Source organism: Nesoenas mayeri (assembly GCF_963082525.1).
Source record: "Nesoenas mayeri genome assembly, chromosome: 13".
Lineage (NCBI taxonomy): Eukaryota > Metazoa > Chordata > Aves > Columbiformes > Columbidae > Nesoenas > Nesoenas mayeri.
The window spans coordinates 19831741-19852084 of NC_137550.1; the positions used below are offsets into that span (position 1 = coordinate 19831741).

General features: G+C 56.6%; 3 protein-coding genes across 3 annotated transcripts; 1 reads left to right on the forward strand and 2 right to left on the reverse strand.

Annotated features, from left to right (window-relative positions):
- Window positions 1-3302: 3302 nt before the first annotated feature.
- P2RY4 (pyrimidinergic receptor P2Y4) lies at window positions 3303-4430 on the forward strand (the record flags this gene model as incomplete). Its single annotated transcript, XM_080352856.1, has 1 exon — window positions 3303-4430. Exon 1 carries the CDS (start codon window positions 3318-3320, stop codon window positions 4428-4430), a length of 1113 nt encoding a protein of 370 aa, XP_080208982.1. The 5' UTR covers window positions 3303-3317.
- A 1816-nt stretch (window positions 4431-6246) lies between these two features.
- LOC308045224 (diacylglycerol O-acyltransferase 2-like) lies at window positions 6247-10156 on the reverse strand (the record flags this gene model as incomplete). Its single annotated transcript, XM_080352382.1, has 8 exons — window positions 10111-10156; window positions 8312-8440; window positions 8137-8244; window positions 7846-7916; window positions 7552-7756; window positions 6835-7009; window positions 6553-6755; window positions 6247-6401 (listed from the first exon to the last, which is right to left on the reverse strand). Exons 1-8 carry the CDS (start codon window positions 10148-10150, stop codon window positions 6247-6249), a joined length of 1086 nt encoding a protein of 361 aa, XP_080208508.1. The 5' UTR covers window positions 10151-10156.
- Window positions 10157-11468: 1312 nt separating this feature from the next.
- IGBP1 (immunoglobulin binding protein 1) lies at window positions 11469-17293 on the reverse strand. Its single transcript, XM_080352460.1, has 6 exons — window positions 17098-17293; window positions 16264-16569; window positions 14415-14610; window positions 13390-13475; window positions 12239-12351; window positions 11469-11983 (listed from the first exon to the last, which is right to left on the reverse strand). Exons 1-6 carry the CDS (start codon window positions 17283-17285, stop codon window positions 11838-11840), a joined length of 1035 nt encoding a protein of 344 aa, XP_080208586.1. The 5' UTR covers window positions 17286-17293; the 3' UTR covers window positions 11469-11837.
- Window positions 17294-20344: the final 3051 nt, after the last annotated feature.

A 20344-nucleotide genomic window follows, 5' to 3' on the forward strand; every position in this document is an offset into this window, starting at 1 on the left:
AGGGGGGAGATGGTCCTGCCATGGCCACGCAAACCCAGCCAGGATTTGGGGGGGCCCTATGGGGAGCAGCTTTGGTCCCCCAAGGGATGGAGATGGGATTCCCAGGGCTGGATGGGTGTGGGGGTCAGCTTGTTCTCCTCATCCCTAAATCCCTCCGTGCATCCTCCTCCCCAACACACCACTGTCTCCATCACCGAGAGCCTTCATCCTTCCTACTGCAGCCACCTCCTCGCCTTCGCCTTTCTCTCCATCCCCACAAATCGCTGCCTCCTCGCAGGGCGAAGCTGTCCCTTGGGTGCTGCACTGTCAGGGTCCTGCCCATCCCCAGGGAGCTGGGGGGGACAGGGACAGCCCCCCAACCCTTCACCTCCCACCCCGCTGAGAAAGGGGGTCACCTCGGAGCAGGGTATGAGGTGGGGAGCGGGGGTGTCCCCAGGGAGGCGGCACCGGTGCCCGGGCAGCTCGTGCTTTGGCTGCTCTTGCAGTCAAATGGAAGGATCGAAAAAGAAATTAGGTCACGCTCCCCTTGTGCAGGGGCTTTGGCTGCACAAGCCACGTGGCGATTAAGGACAAGGGTCCTTCTGCAGGATGTTTTGCATAATTTCCCCTTGTTTTGCAATTTCCCAGAGCTTAGGCGAGAAGAAAAGCCCTGTTTTTCGTCCGCTCCAGCAGCAGCCAGTCCTGGGTTCACCCAGCGCTCTGTTCCTCGGTGGCCACTCACTCCCCTCCAAAATCCGCTCTCATCCCCTCTCTGAAACTCCTGCCTGTTACACCACGGTCCCCGACCCCCGTCCCGTCCTGCCAGCGGGTAGGACTTTGGCTCCAGGGCAGAGTTTGCCTTCGCTGCCCTGCTCATTCCTGTCATCCATGCTTTTCCAACACTCCTGTAAATTCCCAGGGCAGGGGGATGGCCATGGGCAAAGGATTCCCCAGCATCGCAGCCCTCACACATTGCCAAAACAGGCAGGGCAGGAGCAAGCATCACCTCCCCAGCTCCGTGTCCTTCCATCTCCTGCTCCTGTAAGGAGCCCAAGCGCTCAGCTCAGACCCCACCAGAGCTACAGTCGGTCCCTCCTTGGAAAGCTCGTGGCCAGGGAGAGCCTCGGTGGGGACGTCAGTGAGGAGCAGGAATGAGCTTGGTGGTGACGTGTCCTTGGGGTGGACCGATGTGAATCACTGCTTTAAAACACTGATTTTGACTGTGATTAAGATGAGGAAGCAGGAAACCTGCCGAGATAAAGCTTGCCAAATGTCATCTTCGTTTGCTTTTTTAATTTTCGGTGGTTATCCTCAAAGGAAGCTTGCTTAGGAACGATTAAATCCCACTGCTGAGCGATGACCCTGCTCGAGCTTCATCCGCTGGCAGACCCTGTGTACTTGTGCTCTCCTCCAAGTAGCCCAGCACCCGGCAGCTTCTCCGGCTCTTTCTTCTTTATGCATGTCTTACACCAGATTATTATTTTGTATGTATTGGCTTCTTCATATCTTAGTTGTTTGTTAGCCTGTGCCGTGGGCATTGGCTTTGGTCACTGAACCCTGTGGCACCTCCGGTCTGGTTGGGCTCAAGCCTTCATGCTCACTTGCACTTGGAGGTTAGAAGAGGAAAACAAATCTCCTGGTGTCTCGTGTTCTCAACAGCTTCTTGGCTTGGGGACAGGCAGCCGCTGGGCTGGGACCAGCACAACCAGCACAGCACCGCTGCTGGCACCAGCACCCTGAGGCTCAGGGTTCCCTACCGGCTGGTTTTCGCTCCCGATTCTGGGAAAACAGAGCAAATTCTTCCCACTGTTAATGTTTGATCAGGACCTGCCTGTTGCTCTCTGAACTCCTCCTGGCAATAAAGCCAGGCAGCTGCCCGCGCCCGCTGCAGCAGGGAGGAACCTGCTGGAGTTTGGTGTGAGCCCGAAGCTGCGACTCAGCCCACAACCCAAACAGAGAGCGTGCGGGTGTGTGTGACACCGAGGGACTGGTCCTGCCTGCCCATCTGCCTGCTGCGTCATTTACGATCATCTCTATAAACCCAGGGATGTCTCTCGAGGCTCTGCAGGGATGGATGCAGCTCTGCTGACCCCGTGGATACACCCTGAGGGATGTTCCTGCCAAGGGAGCTTGTCACGAGATGCCACCAGGATGCACATCTCTGGGGGGAAAGCAAGGGGGATAATGAGGGAGACAAGGGATGAAGGACCCTGAGAGGACGCAGCCTCCTGCCCTGTACCACCAACACCAGCATCACCTCCCCAAACCCCGAGTTCTCCTGGTGACATCACCTTCTGGGACCAACAGAAACTGGGGACAGACCAGCGCTCCCTCCATCAGATACAGGTTGGGCTATACGGGTCTCTGCCTACAGCGCAGTGGGTGCTCCTGCTCCCAGGTTACTCATCTGAGCATCCATCCTCACCACCAAAAGCTCCAAAATTGCTTTGCCAGGAATGGTGGTGGGAGTGGAGGGTCCAGGGTTGGGCAGCTCCACTGGTCCTTTGCTGGACACCCTGATGGTGGCAGAAGGTCCCTCTTCCCATCGGCTCTGAACTCTCAGCATCCCGAGGGTCGAATGCAGCCCTTTGACAGCTCGTCCCTGCGCCTCAGCCCTGGGGACTGATTTGCCAGGAGGACGTGAATCCTTTGTCCTGACACTGTGTGAGGGGACCCGTCCCGCCTTGCACTGTCCTAGGCTGGGACTTGGCTCCGGCGCAGCTCCTCTCCGCAGGGCTTAGCTCATCCCTCTCCTACAGAGAATACCCAGCAGCTGGAGGCCCCTCTCCGCTCAGGGACGCTCTCTCCCAAAGGCTCCTTTTACAACCCCCTGAGGATTTCTCCCGGCCATAATATTCCCCCAGACAAGCCTTTCTTCTCCTCCTGCCTTTCTTCTGTCAAGGAGCCCCTCTGGGACCAGCAGAATTGTCAGGATGGTGCCAATTAGGCTGAGCTGGCACCAGCTGGGGGCTCCTGTTCCTCATAAGGGTCTCATTGTTCGCCGCGCTGTGGGGCTGCTGGCCGGCGGGGCCGGCGCGGTCCGTCTGTCCCCGGCACGCTTCCCGGCTCCCCGCGGCGCTGGTGTCACTGCGAGCGGCTCCACGGGATGATGGATGGGTGTCACTGTGGGGCTGCGAAGGGGGGGAATTGTCAAGCCTCCCTCGGCTCCCCCGCGAGCTGAGAAGAAACAGAGGAACCATCAAAGTGGCCGGAGCTCCTGGAGGGAGGGGGGAAATCTGGCATCTTTGGCTCCTTTCCACGCTTTGTGCCTGACAATGGTCAGGATCAGCAACTAATGCGCTTTCATTAACCGCTCCCCTAGATCTGGCTCAGAGAACATGGCCACTTCGGTGAGGACCTTCCCAGTTGCCCTGTGGACACCGACGCCAGGGGGAAACATCACGGTGGTGCCTGAGGCAAATTGCGTCTTCAACGAGGAGTTCAAGTACATCCTGCTGCCCGTCTCCTACAGCATCGTCTTCGTGGTGGGGCTGCCTCTCAACTCCTGGGCCCTGTGGATGTTCATCTCCAGAATGAGGCCCTGGAACGCCACCACCACCTACATGTTCAACCTGGCTGTCTCCGACACGCTCTACGTCCTCTCCCTTCCCACCCTGGTCTACTATTACGCCGACCGCAACAACTGGCCCTTCGGGAAATGGCTCTGCAAGATTGTGCGCTTCCTCTTCTATGCCAACCTCTACAGCAGCATCCTCTTCCTCACGTGTATCAGCATCCACCGCTATGTGGGCATCTGCCACCCCATCCGCTCTCTGAAGTGGGTGAAGACCAAGCACGCCCGCATCATTTGCGTGGGCGCCTGGCTCGTTGTCACCATCTGCCTCATCCCCAACCTCATCTTTGTCACCACCAGTTCCAAGGGCAACAGCACCCTGTGCCACGACACCACCAAGCCTGAGGAGTTCGACCATTACGTGCACTACAGCTCCTCCGTCATGGCCCTCCTCTTCGGTGTCCCCTTCCTGGTGATCGTCCTGTGCTACTGCCTGATGGCCAAGAGACTCGGCAAGTCCAGCTTCTCCACGCTCAGCCCCCGCATGCCCTCCTACAAGAAGCGCTCCATCAAGATGATCATCATCGTGCTCACAGTCTTTGCCATCTGCTTCGTGCCCTTCCACATCACCCGGACCATGTACTACACCTCCCGCTACTTCCAAGCCAACTGCCAGACCCTCAACATCATCAACTTCACCTACAAGATCACTCGGCCCCTGGCCAGCATCAACAGTTGCCTCGACCCCATCTTGTACTTCATGGTTGGGGACAAGTACCGGGGGCGGCTGCGCCGGGGGCCAGCCCAGCGCCTCCAGCACGTGCCCACGTACAACCTGGCCCTGGTGTCCTCCTCCATGGACAACGTTGTGGGTGGCAGCCATGTTGCCAGTGGCACCAGAGGGACGGGGACAGCACGGAGCAGAGATGGGTGCTGAGGGGCCAATGGGGGGTCACAGTAACCTTGCCCCTGGGCTCCATGGGTCACAGCCCCTCTGGCTCTGTGTGGGTACCCTGGCACCCCCAGGTCCCCAAAGCTGACGTGCCCCTGCCCAGATTCTGGGGGGGCAGAGACCACAGGGCCAGTGGCCACGAGATTTGTCCCAGCCCTGGGATACCATGGGAGAAGGGTGCTGGTGCCACCAGGGCAGGACAACAACAGGCACCTTGTGGGAACAGGGAGGATGCTGAGAAAGCTGTTTTGGGAACACAGGCTGGTGTCCCATCCCAGGGCGCTTCTGGGGACACGGGGAGTCACTAAAGAGAAGGGACACTGGTTCCTCCCTGACACGCACTGCCCTTCCCATCTGCTCAACCATGATGTGCAGGGCCAGACCAAGGCTGGGGAAGCTCTCGGAGATGTCCCTGTCACACTGCTGGCCTTGGGAGAGGCGGGGAGCGACACGGCACGGGGCACTCGCTGCCCATCACTCCCCAATAAAGCCCCTTCCCCTTTCTCTGTGCCCAGACCTGTTTCTCCCCGTAGCAGAAGAAAGAGTGACGAGACACCCACATGGACCCCAAAACACGTTTGAGAGCAGAGAAAAGCCACCGGTGCTGGGGCAGGTTCAGCGCAAGGGGCCAGTACAGTGACGCTCGCGGTGACGGAAAAGTCCTGGGGAATCTGCCTTTCTGGGTGTTTGCTTTCCAAATATTTACCCAGCCCTTTTGTTTGAGCGAGTTCCTGCGCAGCGAGGAACAGAGCAGAGACTGCCGTCAGTGCTGGCGACTCCCCAGCACCGGGGATGGGACAGGGCTGTCCCCACCACCAGTCGCCCCAGCACAGCCCTCATCATTGAGGCCACCCCAGTCACAACCATGTGGCACCAAACACACCCCACCAGGAGCTGCCCAGGTCACCTGTGGGAACAGAGGTCCCCAGGAATGTCACATCTCACCCCGTGTCCCCATCCCACAGCGGGACCCCCAGAGCCGCTCACTCACCACTGAGCTGAAAGCAGAGAGAGAAGAGGATGTGCCTCCTCTAACCCAGTTAACCCAGTAAGAGCAGCTGCTGCCCCTCACACCCCATTATATCTGATGGGGCCCAGGTGGACCCAGGAGCTGCTTGATTGCTCCTGAGAGGTGTAAAGGTCCCAGACCCGGGAATGGGGGGGACACAGGAGCGTGACACGTCCCCCTGCATGGAGGTACAGTGGTGGTGCTGAAATCCCCCCCCAGCACACACAGGCAGCAGTGGTTGGAAACCTGTATTGGGTACAGAGGTGGTGGAGAAGGCTCATCTGGGGCCAGAGCTGCTCCTTGCCCAAGGCCATGTGGTCCGCAGCTGAGGTCCCCAAGTCCAGGAGCGTCCCCCCTCCACCCCAGAGGGATGTCTCCCCAGCCTTGTCCCACTTGCCATTGGGATGTCACCCCAAAGAGCCCATCTTGTTCCCTCCTCCCATGACACCCCCTCCCTCAGCTCACGGTGTCCTGGTTATCTTGGGGGGGACCATGCCCATCGCTGGCCCCCAGCCTCGCACCAGCCCCCCCACATCAGCCCCACATCCTCGGGGGACAGCTGTGTCACCCACAGCCCCTCCAAAGCCCTTTAGAGGGTGACCCTTTCCCAACCCCTCCTCCCGTCGCTTCCTCCTCTCCTCCCACCTCCCACTCAGGATTTTTGGCTGGAGGAGCGGGGGGCCAGAGCGAGGACCGTCCCCCGCGCGTCCTCTGTGCTGGGCCGGCTGAAACCCCCACCCGCAAGAGCCAGCGCCACTGTGAGCCAGGCCCCGGCCACCGGCGCCGGCGCGCTCAGAGGATGTGCAGCTCGTCCTTCTCCGCCATCCCGTACTTGGTCTTGTTCTCGTTGAAGAGCTTGAGCAGGGAGCGGACGTACATCTCGTGGTACATGTCCACCGTCTCCTGGCTGGGGTCCTCGATCTTGGGGACTGTCACCGGCTCCCCCACTGCCGGGAAGGGAGGAAGGTCAGGACGATGGTGTGGGGACCCACCCGGCTCATTGGAGACACGGGCTTAGTGTTGTCTTCCAACATCACCCATCGATGAGTGTCCTCCTCCTCTGTCCCTCTGCCTTCTGGGGTCACCCATGACACTCACCCACGGTGGTGATGGGTCTGGCGTAGGGGAGTAAACCCCGAGAGTGGACAGAGGTGACACCCCGGCCATAGAACACACAGGGAGCGAAGCCCAACATCTTCTGGAGGCGCAGCTGGATGCTCCTCATCCAGCCACCCTCCTCAAAGACCACCTGGCGGAACAGGTCGTTCTCCCCGAAGGAGAAGGAAGGGACGAGGTTGGCCCTGTGGAGGGGAGGTGGGGGACAGTGACAGGGCACCGGGACTCCCAGACCCCCACGTGGGGCCGTCACCCCAGACCCACCCGTACTGCAGGGCCATGCGGACAAAGCCCTTGCGGTTCTTCAGGATGAGCGTGGTGACGCCGGGACGGCAGGAGAGGGACTCGGCCGCGCCGCCAATGACAATGGCCACCGCGTTACCTGTGCCGTTCTGGGACAGCAGGTACCCGATGGCGCGACGTGTCACCGGGCACAGGCCTGTGGGGGGACCGAGAGTTGGTGCTGTGGGACAGTGCCCAGGGATGGGGACCCTGGGAGAGACCTCACGAGGGACCGTGTCTGGGGGGACGGGGCAAGGGACAGGGCAGGGGACAAGATCGGGACAGGGCAGGGGACAAGATGGGGACAGGGCAGGGGACAAGATCGGGACAGGGCAAGGGCGCCCCCTGCTGCAGGAGAGCTCCCAGGGAAGGGTGGGGTCCCCCTGGGCTGCCAGGGTGCAGGCAGGGTGCAGGCAGGGCGCAGGCAGGGTGCAGACAGAGTGCAGCTGGAGTTCGGGCAGGGCGCAGGCAGGGTGCAGGCAGGGCGCAGGCAGGGCGCAGGCAGGGTGCAGCTGGAGTTCGGGCAGGGCGCAGGCAGGGTGCAGGCAGGGCGCAGGCAGGGCGCAGGCAGGGCGCAGGCAGGGTGCAGCTGGAGTTCGGGCAGGGCGCAGGCAGGGTGCAGACAGGGTACAGGCAGGGTGCAGGCAGGGTGCAGACAGGGTGCAGACAGGGCGCAGGCAGCTGCCTGCAGCTGCTCACCCCCACTCATCAGGTACTCCCTGAAGAGGGGCAGGCGGAAGTTGCCAGCCAGGGTGGTGAGGAATGGCTGGATGCCCGGGAACATGTCCCTGAACCCCGTGGAGCCAGTGATGAAGTTGCAGAAGGCGCCGACGCAGAGGATGCCGTGGGGGTGGGAGCCGATGATGTAGTTGTGGCTGGGGGACAGGTCGTGCGTCTTCACCAGCTGCAGAGACAAAAATGGCATCGTGGGGACGTAATGCTGGTACCACTACGACCTGCGTAGACATCCCATCCTGGCTCCGCGCATCGTACCTTCACAGGGAAATAATCCCGAAAATGCCTCCAGACAGGCCAGCGCTGCAGGCACGGCAGCCTCCTGCCACCTGCGAACCGGGAAGGACGGCGGGAGGTGACACCCAGCCCAGTGTCATCCCCCACAGACCCACCGCATCCCTCTTCCCACCGCGACGATGATGATGGGGAGAGGAGGGAAGGCACAGGCGGGACGTGGTGCTCCCCATTTGCCACACCAGAGAAAATGGGGTACCTCGCACCCCCCCCGGCTACAGAGCTGGAGGGAGGGGGAGCGGTGCCTGTCCCCACCTCTCTCCGGTGTGTCCCAGTCCAGAATGATCCAGGCCAGGTAGAGCGCGGAGATGGGCCAGAAGCTGGTGAACACCAGGTAGATGAGGAGCAGGAGGCTGACGGGTCCTGCGGGAGCCAGGGGTGAGCAGGTGCGCACCCCTGCGCTGGGACCCCCCAGAGGCTCCCGACTCACCCAGCAGCAGGAAGCTGAGCACCCACTGCAGCACGGAGAGGAGCTGGAGCCAGGAGCGCACGTCCCGCTGCGAGGGCCAGGGTGCGGCGAGCAGGGTGCGCAGGGCGCTCTGCACGCTGGCACGGCTCCCTGCGGGGGGACATGGCGGGTCATCCAGCGGTACCTGCGGCTGCTGGGGTTGGGGTACGGGGCTGAGGTGGGAAGTAAGATGGGAAAAATGTAGCTGTTGGGAGAGGAGGGATGGGAGAGAATGGAACAGGGTGGTAGTATGGAGGGTGTTGGTCTCTTCTCCCAAGTAACAAGTGACAGGGCGAGAGGAAACGGCCTCAAGTTGCACCAGGGGAGGTTGAGCTTGGATGTGGGGAACAATTTCTTCCCCAAAGGGCTGTGGGGCATTGGAACAGGCTGCCCAGGGCAGTGCTGGAGTCACCATCCCTGGAGGGCTGGACAGACAGACATGAGGTTCTCAGGACATGGGGCAGTGCCAGGGGTGAGGTAATGGTTGGACCCAATGTTCTTTAAGGTCTCTTCCAACCAAAATGACTCTGTGATTCTGTGTATGGGATGGGGAACGCTTGTCCCACAAAGCTCTGGTCTATGCCAGGAGGTGGCCCTGACCAACCCCAGGCTGCTCTGGGCCCCCCCCCGGCTCTAGGGGTGCAGCTGGCAGGTTGGGCACCCCCAGCCCATGACCCTGGGTGTGCCCGTGGAGCCGAGCGTGGTGGCACATCCAGCGCCTTCCCCGTGCCCGCTGTGCCGTGGGCAGGCTCACGGAGAACTGGGGCTTTCTCAGCAGCGTGGCAGGGAGGTGGGGGCAGAATTCACATCCCAGCAAGTGCCAAGGATGGTGGCCAGGGACCAAGCCGTCGTGCCCAAGGCTGCCCATCCCCACAGCCACCCCTGCCAAGCCTCATCTCCCCTGGGGGGCAGCGCAGCAGCCGCCCCTGTCCCTCCAGCCGACCTTGGTGAACCATTAACCACGCCGGGCTGGGCGCCAGGATCCAAACTCCATGTACAGCCCCATCCCTCCTCCCGAAACGGCCCAAAGTGCCAGTCCCACCGCTGCACCGCTCCCGGCCAAAGGTCCAATGCAGCCAGGACCACCGCAGCCAGCTATGGCGGCTCTTGTGCCGCAAGAGCTTCATTTTTTTGGGAGAACAACCCAAAATCAGCGTGTCGGCCAGAGGGATGTTTGGGTTGAGGCCGCAGCAGACCCGTCCCCATGGGCCCCCAGGCTGAAGACCCCAGGGCAGAGAACAAACACCAAACTCCAGTTTTTCCTGGGGAAGGTTCAGCTCTTCCCTGGTGTTACCAACTTTCCAAAGCCCCTTTTTTTTATTCCAGTGAAGGTGCAGAGCTCCGCCTGGCACATCTGTGCCTACCACTTGCTTTTTTCAGTTCCTTTTTCTATCTCCCTGCCAAGCGCTCCACCAATGCCCAGACCGCAGACAGAAAACGGAGAAGCCCCAGGGGCTGCGCTGCCAGCCCCGTCCATGGCCACAGGAGCCGCTTCAAACCCAGAAATTTGGACTCTGTGGCCTGGGGCAACGAGGAAAAACGAAGGGGAATTTGCAGCGGTCTGGAGCATTTTGCGGGAGTAACATTATCAAACGCATAGTCAGAAATTTCATTCCTGTTGAGCAACTGTATGTTTTCCCCTGGTGCTGCTAACCCCAAATCGCCCCCAACGCCTCCCTTTCCCCTGAGCACTAATGACAAAAAACCATTAATTGTCTGACCAGCTCCTCACGTCATAAGAGCATCAGAAACCGTTCAAACACGCTTGGGAAATATCTTACCGCTCAGGTTTTGGGAACAGGCTGCAATAATTGTTTTCATGGTGGTGAGTTCTGCGCCAGACCCCGGCTCAGCAGGTTAAAAGGCGAGTTTGGAAATCCAGGAGCTGCTTTAACCAGCTGATCCAAGGTAAACCAGCCGCTGCGGGAGCGGAGCCGCTCTGGCCCCAGCACGCAGGGCCAGAAGAGCTGGTGGTGCTGGGGAGGATGAGGGACGCTGAGTGATGAAGAGCTGCTGGTGCGAGGGGCGGCTGCGGCTCCTCGGAACGTCACCGCTGCCCGCGCCGCGGGGCTCAGCCGGGGCCGCCTGCCGCCGGGCACGCAACCGTCTGGTATTTCACAAACCGCTGTCATGCTCCGCCAGTGTGACTCCCCGCCAGAGCCGCCCGAAAACGTCATCCCGAAGCTCCCGTGGCGCAGGAGCAGGTCCCAGTCCGGCACCGTCCCCTCGGAGGGACGCCAGGGTCAGCCAGCCCTGCCAGCTCAGCCACTGCTGCCTGGAGGGGACTGGGGGGGAAATGAGGAAAGGAAACAAGAGCAGCGCAAAAGCAGCAGAAACAGCCCTGAGATGGGGCGTCAGGCCAGCAGCTAAAGAAACGGTAAAAATCCACAGCTACCTCTCAGGATGAACCTCTCCAGAAGCACTTGCTAGAAGAGCCGGCTAATTCATACATAGGAAAGGGATAAATACACATGTAGGACTCCATGTGTCATTAACATAAAAAAACATGTTTTGCAGGAGAGGTCTGGAACCCACAAAACCTCATAATCTGCTTTTGTAGAGATTCAGGCTCCAGAAAAAGTGTGGGGCAGCGCTCAGTGCAGGGTACGGCTCCCCAGGTGTGCATGAGTTAAGGAGCTGAGATCGCCGTGTTTAATATGTCCAACATCTCCTGCAGAATAACTGCCCCCTCAGATGTGCCTGAATCACACTAAAAGGAAGCAAAAACCCCAAATTCTTTCAGAATCCCACTGTCCCCAGGGCTACAGGAGCATTCTGCTGACAAACCCAACTGTGCCCAATCACAGATGGTAAAATGCGCATGGCTGCTCCAGGTAACGCGCTGCAGGGAGCAGCGATGCCTCATTTGCTTTTTACAGCCACGCAGAGCCCACCTGACACTGAGCAAAAGCCCAAAAATTTCTATCAAGGCATTTGTACTATGTGTAGTATCAGCACTTCAAGACGTCGCCCTCGAAATACCTGATCTTAACACAAACATCCCAAACGCTTCGGTGTCCCCGCTCAGGGTGTTCAGGAGCCTCGGCCAAACAAATAAATGGCTATTTATTTCCTATTTTCAGCTCCCCTGGTTGCTGAAGAGCCCAGGACGAAGAGCAAGGGATTTTCACAGCAATAACAAGGTGGCGCAACAGATTTTATTTTGCTTAAAATATAGAGGAAAAAATAAAATAAATACATCCACCCACAACACAAAGAGCGGTTTCCAAATCCGTGTACTTTTCTCTCAAGGACTCCCTCCGACTGCAGAGCAGAGGCAGCCTGACCCCTCGGAAAGCACCGCGCTATCGCTGTACGTGACCAGCGCGCCCAGCCTGACATTTAATGCGAACCAAAGCAAACTGGCCTGTTTACTCCTCTGGTTCCAGCACCTCCCAGAAAAGCCCCGGACACCTCCGCGTATGTACAGTGGATTTACTCCTCTATCTCCAGGACACGGGCGATTCTGACAGGACTTCCAGGCCCTGCTCCCTCTGCAGCGAGAACGTCAGCCCATGTTCTGCCGGTTGCCGTAGCCTCTGGGGTGCGTATCCTTCCAGTCATCCCAGTTCCGAGCTTTCTGAAGAGCTTCCTCATCATCCTCCTCCTCTTTTTTCTCCTGCTGCTGCTTCTGCAGCTCTTCATCAGTGATACCTGCCGGAGAAAAGGAGCGAGGGGCAGTAAGGCCAAGGGGGATCGCTAGTCACGGGCTCAAACAGAAGCCAGCCTAGATAAAAAGCTGGGATTACCAAAGAGCAGCCTAGCAATCAAGTTATTCTCACAGTTTAAGTCAGCTCTTACTCTTCCTCAGCCAGCGGGTGTTTTGCACCCCAAACACACCCCTGTTCACCCTCGTGCTCAAGAGACTTCCCAAACTCTGGGTGCCGAGCTCTGCTCCGCGGTCGGTACCTGGGGCTCTGTGGGGCGCGCTCTGGGCCGACACGACTCCCTGGCGCCGGCGCTGCTCGTACCAGTCGTCCACAGTCATGGTGGGCAGGCCGGGGTACCCGGCACCAAACACCCTGCAGGGACAGACAGACAGACAAAGGCGGCGCTTTGCATCGCTACAACTGAGCAGAAACACAGACAACACACAGAACCGCTCCATACTCCAATTGGTACGATATAAGGCATGTTAGCAAGGAGAGCTTGAGAACAAACACATTTCTACAGCTTGGGCCATCAGCAAGAGATGTGTGACCTGCCTGTAATGGCATTTAAAGAGTTCATCCTGCTGGTTGCAGAGGGAGGTGGGGGCTGTTCTAGTCCAAAGACCTTGAATCGCTTCTCCAGCCTGCAGGAGAACGCTCTGTGCTGGCACAGCTCACCAAGGAGGGCCCTGCGAATCAGACACGGCTCGCTGAATAAATATACACAGGGCTCAGGGCAAATAATGGCACAAGCATGACATGAGATCTGGTTTCTATCCCGTTTTGTGGGTTTTCCTGCCATATTCCTTGCAAGAATCTCATGGTGCCACAAGGAGTTATAATCTCGATTCCCTAGTGAAAGCCCGACAGTTAAAACCCGTAGGATTGTGGCTGATGATTCCCTGGCACGTATCACATCTCCCTGGGCCCTAAGATCACTTATTTGAATTCACTGAAATCTTCCAGAGTTCCAGATGAAGAGACCACGTGTGCTTTTCACTGCCAGGTTCTTATTTTAACAGCAAAGAACACTCCTGTTTTATCAGATGGAGGTTAGAGGGGCAGATAAGCCTTGTTTCTCCACGGTGCACCAAACAGCAAGCACGTGGCCTAAAAACCAACACAGCAAGGTTTGCTTAATCCCATCTCCTCTTCTGCGCCCCCCCCAAAAGGAGGAAACAGTGCCAAGTAAGACACTGCAGCGGGCTGGGAATAAACAAAATGACAGAAAGCAGAAGAAATGCATCAGACTTTCCCCAACCCCCCTGGCCAGGTGCACAACATGTGCCACCTCAATGTGCCACCTGTCTGAAGGTAACAACTGGTTTTCTGCATTTGAAAGAGTATTTTAGGAGATGAGAACAAAGCGCTGCCTCGTACTGTGTCTAAATAATCAGAAAAACAACATACCTGGCCTGAGCAGCATCCCGAGTAAGAATGAAAGGTTTCAGCGGAGTCCTGGGCTGCCGAGAAGTCCCGTGTGGTGGTGCTGATGGCTGAAGACGCAAACAACAGTCACCAGACAGTGGTGGAGGTGAGACTCCCCTTCTCTGCTTCCCACCCCCAGCAAGTTATGGAAGGTTCTGTAGCAGGGAAACGCCTCTGCTGCCAGAGCGACAGCCCAAGAGCGAAAACTCTGCTCTTAATCTACTTTAAATCAAACTCCATCTGCGAGCTTCTACAAATCACTTCTCTTTGTGCCTTTGTCACACCTGTTCTGGCCAACACAGAGATCAGATCAGCTCCCATCCAAGCAGGAAATACAGTTTATTTCCCCAGTGTGCAGAACATTCTGCAGCACATACAGCCCATCATTCCTGAACACAAGTATCACCCAGGGCACCGCAGAGCTCTGTAGTGCCAACAACGCAGGGCACAAACCAGCTGTGCCAACAATGCCGCGCTACGGCCTGTGCCAGCACATGATGACTTTTTATTTCTAGACACTTCAGGTGAGTAACGTACAGCCCAGAAACACCATTCCCCACAGGAATTGCCCGTCAATGAGAAGCTTTCCATGTTCAGAACGGGCGTTTATTTCTGTAACATCGGGACTCTTTGTAGACCAGAGCATAGGTTTTAAAAAAATGACACGGGTCATCTTTTAATTTACAATTGTCCTTAGCTCTTTAGAGTTAAGGGTCTGGCAGAACCCAGCACGGTGGAGAAAAGCCCCCACACGCAGAGCGGTTCCAATCTCAGACTCAATGCTCCAGCATTTCACAAGCCATGACCGTCCAGAACATAAGGCAGCTCCAGGCAGTGACTCACCCAAAAATCAGACCGCTGCCTGTTCCAAATTAGACCAAACCCACCTGCTTGGGCTGCGGTTGAGCCCAGTTTCAACTCACAGACAATACTAATGAGACCCTGGTACTGGATTCCTCTGGGCCCCAACGGCCTGCAGGACCGGTGTTGCAGGAGATGTCTCGTACCTGCTTCGCGCTCCCTCTGCTCCTCAGGATGACCATTTCTTGGTCAATACTTTCAATTTCCTCAAGGCTGGTGTGGATCCATTTCCGGATTTGTAGGGTGTAAAATTCCCGTATCTGATCCTCGTCTGCTTGCCCGCCCTCCACAAAGCTTTGCATGGAGGCCAACTTGTTCTCCAGCTCCTTCTTCTGCTTGTATCTGTCTCAAAGAGAACAAAACAAGATCATTTAAGTAAACTTTTTCTAACACAGCGTTTTCTAAAAGAAACCATTTCCTATTTATTGAAATTCAACCAAATGTAGCTAAAGAGCCACCTCCTGCCCCAATCTCCTTTTAATTGCTTTGCACAGAGCGATTGCTGAGCGGTGCTCATTAGGGGATCAAAATCCAGATATTCATAAAGCTCCTCGCGTCCAGGACAAATCTCCTTGTGAGAGGAGGATCCACTTGGTAAACACCAAGTAAAAGCCCTGAGAAGTAAAGCAAAGACTTACAAGGATTTGACCAATAAAAACTATGTCAATCAGAAGAGTTCCAATCTGCTTAGAAAAAGGCTTTCAAAATACATAGTTATATACATATATACAAAATATTTTATTCCCATCTTCCCCATCATCTGTCAACTCAAAGGTAGACGTTAACCGGCATCTTTACTACACTTTGTAAGAGGTTTAACACACTTTCATGTGTTTAAAAAGAAAACTGAATACAAAAAGGGAGGTTCTGATGTTTACTGTTGTAATTTAAGTGGCTCCTGTCTGTTAAAAGCAGTTTAAAGATGACAGTTTAAATTTAGAAGTGCCTCTCAATTATTCTTTTCTTCTCCTAAAAGCTGAGCAATCCCTGAAAATTAAGCCTCCCATGTAAAATTAGGCAAGCCTGGCAGCACTGATCTTCTGGAGAACACAGGATTTAAACTCATCAGCTCCTTCGGTGGGAACACCAATAGAATAGCTATTTTGAGTTGTTCCTATATGACACCAACATATCAAGAAGCTGCTGATAAGCCACACTAAGGCATTTTTCCAGTTTGTGTCTCGGGTGGTTGTGTGTGCAGGTTGGTTTTTTAATATGATTTGGGCTTTCCGGATTTTTTTTTTGACCTTTTTAGGAATTAGTTAAGAGACGCAGGGGAGAACAGATATAACACCCACAGCTTAAATCCTTGTGCCCCAACTTCAGTGAGGAACCAGCAGTGAGAGCCCAGGATTAGAAACCCACGGGAGCCAATAGGACAAGGGGAGCATAAGAGCCATTCTAAAAACCAAACCCATCCACACTTGCTCCACAAGAACCCAACACCCGCATCTTAACCAGCTTTGCTGCACTGATCCCAATGACCCCTGTGCATTCCTGTATCCCAAACCCATCTAACTCAGGTTACCCTCTAGAATACAAGTAATATTTTTGCATTTGTGCAATTTAAACAGCCCAGCTGGGGCCCTTCTGTGCTACCGCAATAGGCAACAACTTGATTGTCAAAATCTCCAACTACAACACAACAAACAGGCACCATCTCTTGCTTAATTATCCCACACTCACACTGGCGGGTGGGGGGGCTGTGGCTTTACACTGTTGGCAGATTAAAGAACTAATTGTAAGAGCTCTTGTGCAGTTCTTCAAAGACCAGATGCTAAAGACACAAATGCAGCCTGTGTGCCATCCAACACCGTTAAGCAACACGCAATGCGAATCTTAAAATGAATGTTTAACAATCAGAATATTTCACCGCCAAGGGAAGCAGCACTTTCCTGACAGCCCTCATCTGCACAATCTCGCGCTGCCTGAGGCTCTCAGCTTCTTTTACACCAATTACAAGAAGCCTTTAAACAGTGCCAAGCGAAATCCTACCTCTCGATCTTGGCTTGTCTGCTGGACGCCATGGCCACCAGGTTGGGCTGGGCAGCAGCAGGGCCGCCCGGGGCCGGGCTCCCCGTGTCCTCCTCTCGCAGGGGGCTGGCGGGGGGCAGCTGGAAGCTGCCCAGCCCATAGCTGCTGCACAGCTTGAGGAAACGCCAGAAGTGGGTGCGCGCGCTCTCCAGGTGCTCCAGCCTCTTGTTCAAGTCGACCTGCTTCAGCGTCAGGGCCCCCAGCAAGGCGGGCAGTGGCAAGAACTTCAGGTCAGCCGAGGCGATTTCCTCCAGCTCCTCGTTCTCGCTGCAAGGGGAGAGATGAGATACAATCATAGATCGTTTTGGTTGGAACACCAACCTCAACCCCTCAACACCATCAAGTTCAACGCTGGCACTGCCCCATGTCCTGAGAACCCCATGTCCGTCTGTTCAGCCCTCCAGGGCTGGTGACTCCAGCACTGCCCTGGGCAGCCTGTTCCAATGCCCCACAGCCCTTTGGGGAAGAAATTGTTCCCAGATCCAACCTCAACCTCCCCAGGCGCAACTTGAGGCCGTTTCCTCTGCTCCTGGCGCTTGTTCCTGGGGAGCAGAGCCCGACCCCCCTGGCTCCAAGCTCCTTTCAGGCAGGTCAGAGATCAGAAGGTCTCCCCTCAGCTCCTGTTCTCCAGCTGAACCCCCAGGCCCCTCAGCCGCTCCATCACACTTGTGCTCCAGCCCCTCACCGGCTCCGTTCCCTTCGCTCCATCCCCTCCAGGTCTCTGCTGTGGACAGACGGGTCCCCCCGTCCCCCTCCACCCGGCTCAGGCCCGGCCCGGCCCGGCCCTCCGCTCACCTGAACAGGTCCAGCTGCGCCACCATGGCCTCCGCCTGCCGCAGCGCCTCCAGCCCCCGCCGCACCTTGTCCTGCACGGCCGGGGCCCCCGAGGACGGCTCGGTGCCGCTGTCCAGCTCCTCCCAGAGCCGCCGGCCGGTCTCCAGCAGCTCCGCCAGCCGCGGGCCCGCCCCGGGACCCTCCGCCATGCTGGGCCGGAAGGCGCCGCCGCCGAACCGCTTCCGGGGCGGCAGAGAGGGACCCCGCCCCGCCCGCCATCTTGGTGAGGGCGGAGGGGCCGCCGACCGGGCCGGCCGCCATCTTGGTAGGGGCGGGCGGGTCCGCGATCGGTTTGCTTGGAAAAGACCTTTAAGATCATTAAGTCCGATCGTTAACTCAACACTGTCACTGCCCCGTGTCCTGAGAACCTCATCTGTACGTCTGTCCAGCCCTCCAGGGACGGTGACTCCAGCACTGCCCCGGGCAGCCTGTTCAATGCCCCACAGCCCTTTCTGCGAGGAAATTATTCCCAATATCCAACCTAAACCTTCCCTGACACAACCTGAGGCCGTTTCTTCTCTCTGTGTTCTTTTCATAATAAAAGCAAGATAAGCAGCCTTTCTAATTTGTTCTTTCATTTAGCTCCCCAGTCCCTTCTTCCAGTATCTCTGCAACTTAAACAGGTGTAAAACGAGCAAGGGTTAAAGCTGGGCTTTAGAAACCCCGATAATTTACCCAGATGTGAGAAACTGATATGTTGTGGTGATAATAACTCAGGGCCGCCCAGAAGCACTCGGCCTCCAGGAATGAGCCAGTTTACAATTCACTGCTTGCTCTCTTCATACCCAGGCGGGAGCTCCATTAAACGTTATTCATCAAAACCAGAGCGCTGGGTTTACGTTCCCTGTGCCCTGAGGACACCCCGGTGCTGTCACCCCGTCACCGCCTCGCCCGGGCTGCAGAGGCAGGTGACAGCGGGGTGAGGGTCGTTCGGTGGGTGCAGGAGGTGGGACAATCGATTAGTAGAACGACTGGAAGTGGAACGCAGCCAGGAATCTCCAGCCACTTGTTCTTCACTGGCGGAACGTGCACAACCTGCTCACTTCCATCAGAGCAGTTCCACGGCGTCCCACCCATCGCACCGTCACCCCGTAACCACGAGATTCGGCGTTTCTGCAGCGTTTTCCAGGAGCAGAGCAAGCGAAGCTGCTGGACTGAGCTCCGGCGCATGACCCGTTGTGTTGGCCAGAGCCGCTGAGCAGTTCGCAGCTCACCTTTCCTCACCTTTCCGGAAGATATCGCAGTTTAATCTTTAACAACCACCTCCTTAGGGCATTCTCCTTGGAGACCTTCACCTCCCAGAGCCAGCTGGGCAGGTTCTTGGGCTCGATGTACAAGTAATTGTGAAAAGGCTGATGATGGAGCAGGAGATCTCCCCTTTGAACTGGGGAATGGGCGACAGTTTCAACCCAGATCATCAGGGGCAGCACAGGACAGGCCTTGAGCAGCAAACTTTTCCTATCCAAGAGACTAGGAAATCGTATGAAGCCTGGTTTCCTTTGAGATGGAGACGGCTTTACCTCCAAGAGCCAAGTGGGTCAACCTGCTGGCTGGTTGGAAGCTCCTGAATCTCCTGGCTAGAAATTAATCAGCTCCCTGTTTTTATCTGTGGTCTCAACTGGTCAAGAAACGGTTTTGTTTACAGTGTGTGGGCATGAAGTCGTGACCAGTGTCACCCACGGGCTGCTCGGCAGCTGCAGCATCACAAAAGGCAAGGATATGTTGCTCTTCTCCTTCCTGAGGTCCTCCTGGCAGGATGTGGGGGTTTTGAGCTGCCTCTTCTAATTACAGAGCTAATGTTCTCACTAGGAGGGAAAAATAACTGATTCTTTGGAAGGCGTAATTACCAGCGAGCCCCTATTCACACCAGAATGAGCTTCCAGCTGGGGACTGCAGGAATAGTAGTTGTGATCAGTCCCACCACATGGGAAAATGGGGAGTTCCCGGAGCTTTGGCAAGCCAGGGATGTGTCTCTCCTGCTCCTCAGGTGTCTCAATGTGGTGGGTTTTCAGCACAAAGTCAGTGCCTGGAGACCAGCCTCAGCTTCTGGAGGCTTCTTACCTTCCCACTTCCAGACATGAAACGTGCCCATATGCTTTCCATTATACACATAGTAAAACTAGGACCGCTGCGGTGCGTTGCATTTAACACAGGTGTGTAGAACATCTTGTCATGCACTTCCAGAGGCCTGTCTGGTGCTTCCCAGGAGCTCCAGCATGTTAAACAAACCTCCAGTCTTCCTGGAAGGTGTTAGAGCTTCTGCATGGGATAGGCTGCCCAGAGAGGTGGTGGATGAACCATCCCTGAGACATCCCAGGCCAGGCTGGACGGGGCTCTGAGCAACCTGAGCTGGTGCAGATGTCCCTGTCATGGCAGGGGGGGCACTGGGGAGCTGGGAAGGTCCCTTCAGCACAAACTGTTCTGTGATTCTATGTCATCCTGGAGCACATGAGTGGCCAGACTGCAGCATGCCTGGAAATTCCTTCCTCCACCACAAAGCACATGGACATGTACACAAGCTGAGAAAGTCCTCAAAAATCTGCACAGCCCCAGTTCTGGGCTGGTGGGAGGATGCTCCTGGAAAAGCCCACATGGATGGCAGCGCCAGGGTGGCTCACAGCAGCTTCTGCCCTGGAGAGCAGACTGTTCTGCAGCTGCTTCCATGCTCTAACTCACTTTCTGAGGGGCCCTGGAGGCAGCATCCCCAGGGCTGCTCAAAGAGAAGATGTTACTAATTAGTGATCCAATGAGGTGGCCATGGCAGCTTCTCTGCACGAGCAGAAAGGTGTTTTGAAAAGTCCACTGTGAGCAGCCTCCAGGACGCTGCTTGCACTGAACATGGATGAGGGGGAGAAATACGGGCTGGTGAAGGGGACAGGGGTGCTCAAAAATGCCACCTCACCCCTCCCGGTCCCCGCAGATGTGATGGGGATACCACAAACCTGCAGGATCTGGGGCTTTTCTACTCTGACGGAGCAACTGGCTGAAATTCAGGGTTCAGAGCTGGAAGGAGTGCCAGCCTGGCCAGGCTTGGAGGAGGGAAGAGGAGTCTGTGTCCCCTTGGAACCTCCTACACAACTGGCCTTCAAGCCATGCCCAAGGTTCCATCAGGTCCCCCTCTGGTCTTCTGGCTGTTACTCACCTATGTTGATTTGTCCCTTGGCTGAAGATCCCCAGAAGGACAATCCCTATTATCATTTGTCATCCT

What these genes read in the sequence shown, in the direction of transcription:
- IGBP1 (XM_080352460.1), bottom strand. Translation starts at nt 17,285, where the DNA reads ATGGCGGAGGGTCCCGGGGCGGGCCCGCGGCTGGCGGAGCTGCTGGAG. An exon ending in AGACAAGCCAAGATCGAGAG is followed by an intron (nt 14,611 to 16,263) that starts GTAGGATTTCGC and finishes TCTTTGAGACAG; the next exon opens with ATACAAGCAGAAGAAGGAGC. An exon ending in CGCGCCCCACAGAGCCCCAG is followed by an intron (nt 11,984 to 12,238) that starts GTACCGACCGCG and finishes TTTCTCCGGCAG; the next exon opens with GTATCACTGATGAAGAGCTG.